We start from the raw sequence: 14,511 nt of genomic DNA on the forward strand, positions 1-14,511 counted from the left end.
GGAATTGAGATGGGTTGAGTAAGCCAAAAGAAACTGGATTATATTATTGCTAGAGTCCACAACAATAAATTGCCAATATATTGAAATTCCTGATCTTTTTAGTCTGTTGTAAAATCATGATGCCAGATCACAATGTCAGGGGAATGGAGGACAATCCATGTGTGGACTTCTGGGAGTTTGTTCCTAATGCTTATGATGTTTAGAATATAAAGGTGCAGGACACTGGCCTTAAGAATCTGACCCAATGAGCAGGGTGCATTTGTGGTGGTAGTATGGTGAGAAATGTGTGAAGGATGGACAGGGCCTGTAGTAAATCTGGTCCAATGAGCATGATGCATTTGTGGTGGTAGTATGGTGAGAACTGTATAGACAGGGTCTGTAGTAAATCCGGCCCAATGAGAAGGGTGCATTTGTGGCGGTAGCATGTTGAGAACTGCATGAAGGATGGACAGGGCCTTGCGATGATGGATGGGATCTAGGTTTGGACAAATTTCCACAGAGGTTAAGAGAATGAGGGAGGCTGAGGTGGGGAGAACTGCTAAGATTTTATTTCTTGTTTGATAGCAAGTCTGTGAAGAATGGCATTATGAAAGGTGTAGTTTGGTTTGAAAATGTGATTAGACACTACTGATTAGGCCACATGTGATATGGAAATGATACTGAGATTAATTCTGAATTACAGAATTTTATACTTGAATGTGGGGTTGTTGGACTTTTTGATGAAATAAAATTAGGTGTGGGAGTAAGCGAAGAGGTAGCTGGATATGTTGCCATGGAAACATTTTGATAGGTCCAGGCCAGGACAAGCAATCTGGTAAAATATCTCTCATCAGCCTGGGAGGGTTAGTTGCACCATCTCTTACTGAAAATGTTCTGAAGTTAAGACATTTTCTGTCAACAAAACAAAATATTTTCCTCTATCATTTTATTAAAAGCAAAAGAATGCAGTTTGAAACTGTCCAAAAATAAATATATAAATGAATAAAACCCTTCATCCTGATAAGCTCAGAGAAATACATCATCTGCAACAAAACAAAGCACCACTAACCTGAGGAGATCCTTCCTGTTAATTAAGGCCTTCATATAATCGGAAAGCTTTTTCTGCATCAAGGCAAGACGAAGCCATGCTCGTGCTCTCCCTACTGGGGTTCTGAAAATAAAATTAATAGACAAGTTAAGGGGCATTAAACACCATTATAATGCAAATATGTTCTGCAGAAAGAAAACATACTGTGAAAGGAAGTAAAACTGCTCGTATCCGCTTTCCTTTCCAATGCTGATTATTTTCTTAGCTAGCAACATGGTTTACCTGTTTACATTTGCAAATATTTACACACAGCCAGAACAAAACTCACAAAGAAAGGAAAATTGTCCAAGAAGGATTAAAGCTTTTTGTTAATGCAGAATGTTGGCTTGCAACTGAAAAGGACTGGTATATTACTGGATAAAACTATGTGGTCAAACACGAATGCAGGAAAGCAATGTACAGCATTTCGGTCTTAATTAAAAAATACAATGATTTTACAAGTGTATGAAAGCAAATGAAACTAATGTTGCATGCTTCAAAGAAAAAAATCATCACAAGAGAGGCAACACACGGCAGTTTGCTCTTGATTTGCTCAAGCAAAGCCGAAACATTATTTGCATTATTCATTGTTAGAAAGAAACCTGCAACATTTTGAAATGACTGTAGACATCCAAAATACATCATTTGCTATTAATAACTGTATTGCCTTCACTAGCCAAGTAACAAGCTGTAGCAAAAAATAAGTGATTTTATGTAGCTCAGAAAAAATGACCATGGAGAAAGCAGCATATAGCATTTTGTTAAAACAGAAAAAGTTAGTTTTTCATAAGCAGTCTAGGAAATGCTAGCAAATAAAAGTGATTTCACCCAAGCTAAGCAGTGCTATCCTTCATTATGGGGAAGTAATATACAGCACTTTAAAACTGACTGCAGGAAAGATTATGCTCTTTATAAACAAAATACTGCTTTCGCTACCAGTAACCACCACAGTTTTAAGTAACATGCTTTCACAACAGCTTTTAGAAGTGATAACTAGCAAACAAAAACTGTTTACTACATGTTTCAAACAGGATTCAAAGATAAAAAACACATCATTGAGAAGCTACATATAGAAGGTTGCTCTTGATAAAAATTCAGCTTTTTACTTTCAGTCTTACTTACAAATGCAATAAAACACACACACAGAGAAAACTTGTATACATTTCTTACTGCTTACACCAGTATATACAAAGGGTTGTAGTAAGATGCAATTTGCTGACAAAATGCATAATAAGGTCACATTTTCTCTTCAATTGCTTTTATTACAACTTGCAAGTCACAGTGAAGGAGCAAAAAAGCTGCTAAACTAATGCAACCTCTAGCATCTTTGCAGGGCACAACATTTATGTTACCGAACAATAGCTCACTGCTGGCTAAAGGAGATGCAACACTTCAAGTTAGGGTATACTGTTCCCTCAAAATATGCATGGTCTAAATGTAATAGCTCACATACTTCTGCATGAAACCAAGAACACCTCAAATATACAGATGCTCTTAAAGTATATGTACTTGAAGAGAATGAACTCTGATATCACTTAAACTCAAAGAAAGTAATCATGTTAATCTCTGCTACTCATTGACTTTGGGCAGGAGTATACACCAACAGTTCAATCCTAAATATAGTGCTACAATAAGCAGACAGCAACAGTAAATAAAGTCTCCAGCCAAAATGCACAAAGAAAACATCAAAATGAGTAAAACAGATTAAGCAAGTCAAGGCACACACTTTTATTCACTAAAGCCAAACAGCAAACATAACCATTGTGGATAAATGTGTTTTTTTAAGGAGGACACATGAATTATGAACTAGTAATATCTTCCCCCGAAACAGAGTTAAACCAATATACTGGCTTAAGCATCTGCAGTAACCAAACATCAGTACTGATTAGCTTTTAGGCGTTTGCTTTATCACTATATAAATGTTGATAAAATCACAAATTTTACTCCACAGTCTCCAAAATATTAGTAAAATATGAGTATGTATCTGCATGGTAGATGCACTAGGACTGGCAAGAAAATTTAAGTGGCAATCTAAATAAAATAAGTGCCAGTTGGGTTTACTTAAAGGGCAAAGTCTTGACTATGGCACATGTGGCCCTTGTCTGATGTCGGAGTAGCTCAAGGTGTTTGCTGTAGCCTACGTGGAGAGGATGGGCATGCCTATCATTGCTGGGGAGGGTGTGTGGACAAGAAACAACCAAAGGCACAGTCCCTTCAATAAGGGTGTAACACTGCAAGGACAGCCCAGGCCAGGCATTCAGACACTAAGCTTTGAATGAGGAGGCCCTTAATGCAGGCACCTAGCAGGGTACAAGGGTCTGACATATTGGCTCCCATGGTGATGCATGTCACTCACTACTTCCATGTGAGGGGTTAGCACCCATACTAGAAACCTCTCTCACTTCCCCGATGCCAGTGGGAGCACATCGTACTGTGTCCCTGCTGCTACTGTGCTACTGTTAATGATGTCAGAGGACAAGACAGCTTCATCTGGCCAGAACTTGTAGTCACTATAGAATAACCAGAACAGGAGAAAGAATGGGCTTGGCTGACAGGGGGATGCTCCCATGGTTGGCAGGAACACCAGGGAAAGAATACATTAAAAATATAAGCTATAAATATATGGACAGCTTGAGTTAAAAGACAAATTTAGTTTTGTGGCATGTGTCAGAAAAAGAATGGATCCAAACCATTAGGCAAAAAGCACAGCTGTGCAAGGAAAACAGCAAAATAGTAGACATCTAATAACATTCGCATTTCACATGTAATTCATAATAAATCAGTAAGAGATATTGTAGTTGGCTTCAGATTTCTCTGAAGTGCAACTTCCAACAAAAGTTCATTATGCTGCATTTTTCAGTTTGCCTTCCATACGATAATACCCTGCACTATCTCCCACCTGACATGACATCACTCCCTGTAGATTCATAGGTAATTACTAGCTTAGCTGCCCTTGTAGGTCATTTTAAGCCTACTCAACTTCCCTTTTTGTGCCTGAATTAACCTATCCCAGTTGGCTAGAGATATGACTTACACATACCATGGTCGATAATGAGAAGTTATGTACCTACCATAACGTTCCATGTTAGTTGTCTTCTTCTCGCCTTCTTTCTTGCTGGATGGGTTCGGAGCCGATCCTCGGCTCCGACTCGGCCAATACTAAAGCTCGAGAGCTTATTCCACCGGCTCCCCTATATCCCACAATGCTAGGCGGTAACTACTCAGATCTCGTTTGATAGCTAAAACCAAGCAGTTCTGGTCTCCATAGAATGGAGAAGAGAGAAAAGGAACCCACCTCTATATATAAACCTGTAGGTAAGCTACCACAAACATAAAAGGGAGAATAGAGGTGGTAGAACATGTGGGAAGGAAAACCCCAATGGAAGATCCCAAAAATTCCTATCGGTCTGTCCAGGTTAGGGGGAAGGAGGGTGGGATGCAAGAAAGAAGGCAAGAAGAAGACAACTAACATGGAACGTTATGATAGGTACATAACTTCTCAATGTTAAGTTGTCAATCTCGCCTTCATTCTTGCTGGATGGGACCGCGTCCCTAGCACCTTACCCCGGGTGGCCTATCGGAACAGACTCTTGAGAACAGTGGAACCAAAGTTGGCATGGTTTCTGGAGGCCATATCCAATTTGTAATGCAAGATAAAGGTATGAGGAGAAGCCCATGAGGCTGCTGCACAAATGGAATCTATTGGTAGCCTGTCCTGAAAAGCTACAGATGTAGCTAATGCCATAGTTGAATGAGCTCTAGGTCTTGAAGGCAGTTTTTGATGTCTGATTTCATAGATGAAGGTAATTATAGAGGTAAGCCATCTTGAAAGGGACACTTTAGTAACTGGAAGGCCCAATTTCCCTTCCGCATAAGACAGGAAGAGCTGATCAGATTTCCTGAACTGTTTAGTCCTGTCTAAATAATATTGAAGTTGGCGATGAACATCTAGAAAATGTAACTTTTGTTCCAACCTGTTGGAATAATCAGGGAAGAAGACGGGGAGATCAATCGTCTGGTTTAGGTTTGCCTCAGAGGAATCCTTAGGCAAGAAGGACAGATTAGTCCGGAGGGACACCCTGTCTTTATGGAAAACTAAGTAAGGAGGACGACTGCAAAGAGCATGAAGTTCAGATACCCTTCTAGCTGATGTTATGGCTACTAGAAAAAGTGTTTTCCATGAGAGCAACTTAAGAGGGCATGAAGCCGCAGGTTCGAAGGGGGGGAGAATCAAGGATGCTAGGACCAAATTCAAGTGCCCATTGAGGTGAGGGATCTTTGATTGGGAGCTTGAACAAAAAGACACCTCTTAGAAAGGCTTTGCAGAGTTTATGGGACATGATACTGGAGTCCGAGACACCTACATGAAAGTTAGATATAGCAGCTAGTTGTACTCTAATGGCAGATGAGGAAGAGCCTAAATGAAAGAGCTCTGCCAGGAAGTCTAGGATAGACTGGATAGGTGCAGTGAAGGGGTCTATATTTTTTGATGCTGCCCAGAAGGAAAAACGCTTCCACTTACTATTGTAAATCCTTCTGGTAGAAGACTTGTGAGAGGCTATCAGGATGTTACGGACCGAATGAGAGATTAAGGGAAGCCTGGCTAGGGTAGGAATTGGAGAAACCATGCTGTGAGGTTGAGAGATTGGAGGGAGTGGTGCAGCTGGCCCGACTGGTGGGTCAAAAGATCTGGCACTGGGTCCAGATGCCAAGGCTGCTCCAAGAGGTAATGATGGAGGAACGGAAACCATATCTGTCGAGGCCAGTAAGGGGCAATGAGGATCATGGTGATTCTCGAGGCGATAGCTTTCTGAATTAATTGAGAGATCAGTGGAAAGGGGGTGAAGCATACAGAAGTCCCCGGGGCCAATCGTGTACTAGAGCGTCTCTGGTGGTTTGGCCTGGTAAAGGGAAGAGGGTGAAGAAGTCGTGACACTTGCTGTTTTGGGGAGTAGCAAAAAGTTCGCAGCAAGGCCAGCCCCATCTTCAAAAGACTTCTTCCAGCACTGATTTTTTTAGAGACCACCCGTGAGGCATGAGAATAGCCCTGCTCAACTTGTCCGCAATCACGTTGGACTTCCCGGGAATGTGCGTTGCTATCAGAAAACACTGAGAAGAAATCACCCACTGCCAAAGTCTGAGTGCCTCTCGACATAAGGGGAAGGACTTGGTCCCGCCCTGTTTGTTGATGTACCACACTACGGACATGTTGTCCATCTGAATTGCAATAGTCCCTGTGGGAAGAGAGTCCTGAAGGGCTTGCAACGCTAAAAGCACTGCTCTCATCTCTAAGACATTTATGTGCAAGTGGCACACGAAAGATTGCCACGTGCCCTAGACTGTCCTGCCCTGATAATGCCCCCCACCCAATCAGGGAGGCATCCATCGTCACCGTGGCGATTGGGGGGGGGAGGAATGAAGGGTCTGCCCTGGAGAACTTGAGGTGATGTGATCCACCAAGGCAGGTGATTCTTGCATGATTGAGTTAGTAGGATGATGTGAGACATCGGGAGCTGTTGGAAGGACCATTGAGAAAACAGCATCCACTGGAGGATCCGCTTGTGAAAACGAGCTAAGGGGAGAAGTGTAATAGTAGCTGCCATGAGTCCTAATACCTTCAAGACTACCCTGGCTTTGATCTTGTTGCATTGAAGTAGAAGGTAAACTTGTTTGTGGATGTCTAATACTCTTTGCTCTGTTAGTCTGGCGGAAAGATGAACTGTGTCTAAGGTGGTGCCTATAAAGGTAATAGATTGACAAGGCAGATTTTTGAAATTTATTGAAATGCCTAGAGCTTTGCAAGTTTGGATGGTGAAGTCTCTGGATAGAAGCAGTTGATGCCTGGTGGTGGCGGTAAGGAGCCAGTCGTCCAAATATGGAAACACCTGGAATCCTTGACGTCTCAAGTGAGCCGTGACCACTGCCATACATTTGGTAAACACTCGGGGGGCTGTAGTGAGACCAAAGGGCAGGGCTCTGAACTGATAGTGACTGGCTCCCAGCCTGAAGCGGAGAAACCTCCTGGAGCGTCTGTGCATTTTGATATAGTAGTACGCATCCTGAAGGTCTATCGAGCACATCCAATTGTCCTGACCCAAGAAGGGTAGTATGGACTGTAGCGAGACCATCCGGAATTTTGTTTTTTTGACATAATTGTTTAGCTTGCTGAGATCCAGTATTGGTCTCTAGTCCCCTGTTTTTTTTGGTACCAAAAAGAATTTGGAGTAGATTCCGGATCCTTGCTGGTCTGCTGGGACTGGTTGGATAGCTCTTTTTGACAGCAGCTTTGATATTTCTAATGCTGCTTGTTCCCTTAGACTGGTGGAACGTCTGGAAGGGATCCTTTGGGTTGGGATGAGATGTGAATAAAGGGGATTTTGTAACCCTCGGATATGATGGACTGTACCCATTTGTCTTGAGTGAGGGAAAGCCAGGCTTTTTGGGTACAGTGATAATCTTCCCCCGACTGCCTCCAAAGGTGGACAGCCGGGCAGCTCCTCAGGGATGCAGAAAGTTTCTCTGCTACCCAGGTTTTGCGGACCACCTCTGCCCCTACGGCGGCGTCTATTGTTGTTCCCCCCTCTGCCTCTAGAGGGGAATCGACTTTGTGAGTCAGATGAGACTCCTTGTGGTTTGCGGAACCACATTCCCCCCCCCCCTGACCTTTGGGATAAGGTCTGGGAGGGGTAGAAAAACGGACTCCCACGGCAGAGAGAGTCTTACCTTCCTGCTCGCATCTAGTCAATGTATCCTTCACCTGAGGTCCAAACAATGTTGTGCCATCAAAGGGGGAATTGGTGAAGGACGCCTTGAAAGGGTCCGCAAAATTGCAAAGCCGCATCCAGGCATGGCGTTGTAAAGCTACACCTGTGCCTGCGGACCTACTCGCCCCATCAGCCGCATATGAGATAAGCCGCATGGAGGGGTTGACAATCGAATTCAGGGTTGCCAACTGGGAGTTCATTTTGTCTTGGAACCCCTCAACTGTTGGATCCTGCATGGCCTCACCCATATCCTTGAGTAAATCCCTCTGGAGATGGGTGAAGTGACACAGGTAGTTCAGCGACCGCATGGCAAAGGTCGCTGAGGAAAACATCCACTTACCGTACCTGTCCATGGTCCTAGACTCCTTATTAGGAGAATGGACAGGTACCGAAAGATCGGCTAATTCCTTCTTAGTGGCTGCGGCCACCACCATGGCATCAACAGAGACACCTTTGGATAGGAACTGTTTCTCTTTTGGGGCAGTAATAAATTTTGACGGCCTCCTTGGGGTAGGTTCCACTGAATCAGGGGCCGTCCAAGCCTTCCTTGCCACCACTTCCATGAGGGGGTCAAAAGGAGAAGACACCCAGGAGGTGGAAGGGCAAGAGCCAAACGCCTCAAGGTAAACCGACTCGTCCTCTGAAGGGTTAAGGGCGGGCCAGTTCCCCCTCTGTTTAAGGATTTCAAGGATGTCAGCAAAAGAGACCTCCTCAGAGGGGGACCGAGGGGAACCTTCAGATTCCTCCAAGTCGGTGTCAGAGGTGATAGACTCAGGGGAGTCAATGTGCTTCCTCTTGCACTGTCTCTTCCGAGGGGGTTCTCCTACCGGATCAGGAGAAGCCTCGGAAGAGGAGGATATTCCCAATGGGGAAACCTGAGGAGCTGGCTCTCTACGGTCTGTTACGAGGGGGTGAGTAGAAACCACCGCAGGCACTGAAGAGGGAGGAGCTGTCGGAGCCGACTGTGGGGTAGACACTGGGTCTAGCACGCTCCGCATGACCTCGAAGGTGCCCCGATCAGCCAAGGCCGAAGGTCCTCGCTCCGAGGAGACAAGGACCCCCCCCGGCACCGACAGGGACGGCTCCGAGGCAGATGTCGGAGCCGAACTCACCAGCGCTGACGCTCCGAGAGGGAGAATGGGGTCGGACAAGGGTCCGATGCCACTCGCCCCCTTGGAGCCGACGAGGGAATCTCGGCGCCGAGATCCCTCCAAGGAGGAAATTGGAGCAGACGACGGAGCTGAAAGGGAAGGCAAAGGCTCCGACACACCAACAGCCACAGCTCCGACGAGCCCCAGCTCCAAACTCAAAAGGGTCGGAAGAGGAGGAATAGAAGCAGGGATGGGAATAGCCACTGACTGTTGAGTAGGGCTATGCAGCATTTGGGCCAGTGCCTCGGACATGAGAAGTCTACTCACCACCCTTTGTAAGTCATGGTTGGACAGCCTGGAGGACCGAGAGGAATGGGACCTATGGCTCCGCTCCGACAGATGAGGGGATCCCGGAGCAGAGTGGATTGAGCCGATGGAAGGGGACCTCGACCTCTTCTTTGAAGGTGGCTCCAATAAGACTATCGGAGCCGACTGAGTCTTAGCAACCTCGGCTCCAGCCGGAGCCGAGGTAACGGTTTGAGACTTCGAAACATCGACTCCAGCCGGAGCCGATGTTGAAGCAGCCTTAATGCTCCCAGCAGACAGCTCTGAAGCTGGAGCCGATGGCCTGGAAGTCTTTGAAGGCTTCCCCGACGAAGACTGGGTCGAGGGGCCTTCAGGCTTTAACAAGCCTCGAAGTATAAGTTTGTTTTTGCGTTCCTGCAGGACTCTAGGGCTGAATGCATGACAAACAGCACATGAGTCCTGCACGTGCAAAGGTCCCAGGCAATAGAGACAATAAGTGTGACCGTCTGTCAGAGACATTTTCTGACAGCACAAATCACACTTCTTGAAGCCTGAGACCTTGGAGTCTTTAGACATCCTAAAGAGACTGTATGCAACACAGACACACCCTTTAACCAAATGAAAAAATCCAGTCACACTGAAAAGACAGGGGAAAAAAGGGAGTGGGCCAAAGGCCTAAAAGTTAAAAGGGAATAAAAAGGGAATACAAACACAAGGGAGACCCGATTTAAACTAAAGGGATACTCTATATTAAAAACTAAACTAAAAAGAAAGGATAGGGGTAGAAAATTGAAGTTTTTGACAAGAAAAACTCACTAACCTGCCAGAGCCGGCAGAAGAAAGCACCTCGTCAGCTAAGCGGCAAATGAGATCTGAGTAGTTACCGCCTAGGTGGGATATAGGGGAGCCTCGAGCCGGTGGAATAAGCTCTCGAGCTTTAGTATTGGCAGAGTCGGAGCCGAGGATCAGCTCCGAACCCATCCAGCAAGAATGAAGGCGAGATTGACAACTTAACATTTATATTTTACCCCTAATGAGAATAACTGGGATATCATAGGTAATTTAATGGGACCATTGCAATGGATAAAGCATTTAGGAGCTGCCCCTGTCCTTTAGTAGTAGTAGTACAGGGGAGCAGTCTTGGGTTAACTTTTCAATTTCCCATCCATAAATCTAAGTTGTGCATAAATATGGACAGGGATGAACTTTGTTTTATGTGGATGGGACTCTGCTCCAGAGCTGCAGTATCCTTTGCAAGGTATATCTGTCTCTCCAAAGTGTTCTACTGATGTTGTAGAAGAGGTTTAGATCTCTAGACCAAGTATTTGTGAAGCAATATGACTTGCTGATGTGCAGTAAATCCATCAGAATTGGGTCGGGGATGCCTTATATGCCAGACACAGGTCAACTCTTAGCAGTCTGTAGGATACCCACTAAAGTGACAAGGCTGTAGCTCAGTCCATGTAGTACACTGCTGTTTACGCCTTGTATTCTTTTTGGTAAGGTATTTCTGTGGACGTTTGTGTTCTGGACAGACATTTTCTTACTTTGTATATTTTTTTGCTCCCTCAGGACCTTGCCTAATGGCTACTCTACTTGCACTCAACTGATGTATTCATTTCAAGAGGATGGCAGCTGAGAGCCGGGCATTCCTGGGCTACATGAGGGCTCTTCAGACCAAGTGTCCCCCTACAGTGTAATCTAAGAGTCAGGAGGTAGAAAGAAGGCCAGCTTGCTGGCCCTGGGCTTTGGCTTGTGGGAGCACCACTTCCCTTCTCAGTCAATCAACCAACTTCTGCTGCTGCCGTCTCCTGATGGGAAGCATGCTTCTGCATGCAGAATTCGCTCAGCTTTTAGTGTGAATAGATTTGACAGCATGGCCTTAGCAGGTTGTAACTCCACTGTGTATCACCTCTATTGCTCCCACTAGGTTTTACTCTTGGGGCAAGCTGTGGCACTCTCTCTCCCTGGATGGGTAAGCTGGCAGCAACCTAACCTCCCCAGCCAGCTACTACAGGCACTTAAGCTACTAATCTAACACACATTGCCTACAGTGTAGTCAGGCATTTATACCTCAAAACCACAGATGACTGCAAACTAGGTACAGTCATGCAATCCCCCAGTGACACAAACACCTTGCAGGAAGGCCGGACACATACTAATAACTGGTTCCAAAGTCACATTCTAAAACTCGGTGCCAAGAAATTCACAATAGTATCCTTTGGGGAAGACAGCTGTCCCTGGAACTACCACACTGATAATACACCCTTGTTGTACTGTTACGTAGGCCTAGTGGTCAAGGATTTGGGAATATATGCAGACAGTAACCTGACTTTTGACCATTATGTCTCTACAGTGGTAAATAGATCATTCGATATTGTGCAACTTATAAGCAAGGGTATGGCATTTAGATCCAATGTTGTCACTGTACCACTGTGTACAGTGACCCTTTTGGTATGTACCTGACCAAGCATAGGCAACAACTCGAGCATCCACAGAGGTTCCCCCAAAAAGAATACATGGCCTACACAACAAGTCCTAAGTGAACTGCATCAAAAGCTACATCCTTGAACTTGTCTCCTACAGTTGCTGAGAGATGATTTATGCCTGGCCAACAAAGTTTCCTCAGATACAGTCTTGACAGATCTGTTGCACATCCTCAAACAAGCAGCATCAGTATTACTCTATGTAGGGACCTAAACTTAGTCTGCAATGTAAATGGGGCATGCTGGAGGAGCAGACATGTGTTGCAAAGACTACTACTTCTCTGGAACAGGCTTTCATTCCATGGGAAACAGAATTCCTTCCTAATCCAATGTAAGATTAATTTGCACCAGTGGATGGGGAATCTTGAGATTTACTCCTGGTCTGACACCTATGTCTCTAATATATAGAGGTGCTTGACCACTCATAGCCAAATCTACATCTACCACCTTAAAATAACCTAAGGAAATCATATCTTGTCAGATACATTTGGGAAGTATGGCTAGGCTTCAAAAGGCCACTTGAGGTTATTTGCCTATTAATCACCTATAAACCAAAGAAAACCAAAAAACCCTCAATCTGGAAAATCAACAGTCAAACCTTCACAAAAATGAAACCTCCTACCTGTGCCTACAACTTTAGACCCATCTCAATCGTAATCCAAGAAAAATCTTGCAAAAGCTCATCTATATCCATTCAGCCAACTTCATAAAAGCTTGTAGGATATTTAGTTACCAACAGCAAGGGTTTTGATGTGGAAGTACCATGATCACCCTATAAACTCTGATAGATGACATTCTTATTAGTACAGATAAAGAACTACTAACCTCACAATCTTTGTTGACATAAGAAAAGCCTTTGACACTGTCAACCACTTTCTCCCACTACACTCCCAAACCACTGAGAGCATTAGCTCCAATGTGGACCTATGGATTAAAGTTCATCTGCCTTGCAGACGCTTCAAGGATCAAAGAGGATCCACATATTCTCCTGTAGCTCACATCTCCAATATCTCTCAAGGTAAATAAAAATACCCACACCCTGGCAAAAAAAAAATAAAAGGTACAAAAAAGGAGGCTGGTGGGAGGGTCTCCTACTGCAACAGCAATCTATTCAATTATCTGCTGTTATGGTAAGTTAGCTTACACAACTGTACTATAGTCATTATACAATGACTCCCCATATTCGAAAACATTTACGCTGAATGGCCAGCCCAACCAGCATGCCTGTTATAAAACCCACAATATATCAACGGAAAAAGGTCCGGTCACCCGGACTTATTTCCACTGGTATACTGTTAAAATTTTATTTTTATTTCTTAAAAAATAAAATCTTTAGCCTGGTGTCTGGACATACCAGAGAGGCAGCTTGGACAAAATACTATGGAAATCAGATAAGTTACTTAAAATTAAACATGCGTACCTGACATCCCTTGTATTTCTTCCATGCTGTCTCTCTCCTACCCCTAAACTGCCCTAAAGTTAAATTTAAAAAAAAAAAAAAAAAGGAAATAAAAATGGAGCAATGGAGACTTTCTTTTCTCTGTTGCTTCAGTTTCAAAGCACTGATGTACTGGATATGTGTGGGAAGGCAAGTCCCATACGCATGATGACACAAGGAAGCAGTATACCACCAGCCATGGAAGGACAGTAATGCACTGTTATACAAAGACATTACATAAGAAAAATATTTTTTTCTTAAATAATGTCATTGTACAATAGCAATAACTGACTCCGTGGTTGTGGTATATTGAAATTTACCCATGGTTGGCTTTAATCACTCGGGCTTCACCCTCGTGATTAAACCACGCCAACTGTGGATAAATCTTCAATATACCACACCACATCGGTTATTGCTTAATAAGATCACTGCTGTAGTAGGATAAGCGATACTGGTAGATTTCCAGAACTTAGTAATGAAAGGCGGAAGAGGAAGGAGCCCTTGGAGAATAGTCCTAGCAAAACTAGCATATTTACTTGGGAGGAAAAAGTATTTGTACTAAGGATAATTTGACCAGAACCCAATAAAGGGAATTCTCTCCTTTTTGTTTCAGTAACTACTTTATGATCTTTTATTATCTATCTGAGCTCTAACAATTATCTTGTATATCACATTCTAAGACATAGTTTGCAGTAGGAATTTGAATGTTTACGCATCATATGTGTAGATGGTAGAACTTAGCCAGAATGGCAGAAATTCAGTATTTATTCACCAGAAATGCAGAGAATCCCACAAGCAACACAACAAAATGTTTAGAAAAACATAATCTTTACTTGTACTGCCTTAACAGAGAAGTGTTCATTCATGCCCCCTATAAAGGCGGGCTTCTTGAGTTATCAAATGCAAAATCACCACACCTACTGATTATCTAAACAATATATTTTTTTTAAATATAAGAAAACTGACTCTAGATGCAGTTGGGGTCTGAACCTGCACGTTCCGTAACTTATATAACCCTTGTCCAGGTTTCAGCCTCGGGAAAATAACAACAAATCATTGAGTTTGAAATATCAATTCAATGATTATTACATGGGATAAACCTGCATCTGATAATTCACTAGGTTTCTCTAAATTCTAACCTAGCATGAAGACACAATAAACTTATGACACAGTTGGGAAGTTGTGCATATTAACATAAAAATAGAAGTTATGTTCTTACCATAACGTTCCATGTTAGTTGTCTTCTTCTCGCCTTCTTTCTTGCTGGATGGGTTCGGAGCCAACCTCGGCTCCGACTCGGCCACTCTAAAGCTCGAGAGTTGGTTCCACCGGCTCGAGGCTGCCCCTATATCCCACAATG

General features: G+C 43.8%; 1 protein-coding gene across 1 annotated transcript in view; it reads right to left on the bottom strand.

Annotated features, from left to right (window-relative positions):
• LOC122793328 (protein RUFY3-like) overlaps positions 1–14,511 on the bottom strand; it is a gene marked incomplete in the record, with an annotated part of 2,132,439 nt that overhangs the window by 1,982,913 nt on the left and 135,015 nt on the right. Inside the window, 1 exon segment of the mRNA XM_044061223.1 lies at positions 1,049–1,150. Coding sequence (XP_043917158.1) covers positions 1,049–1,150 — 102 coding nt within the window.

Source organism: Protopterus annectens, chromosome 2.part0, assembly GCF_019279795.1.
Source record: "Protopterus annectens isolate FY-2018-M chromosome 2.part0, PAN1.0, whole genome shotgun sequence".
NCBI classification, from domain to species: Eukaryota; Metazoa; Chordata; order Ceratodontiformes; family Protopteridae; genus Protopterus; species Protopterus annectens.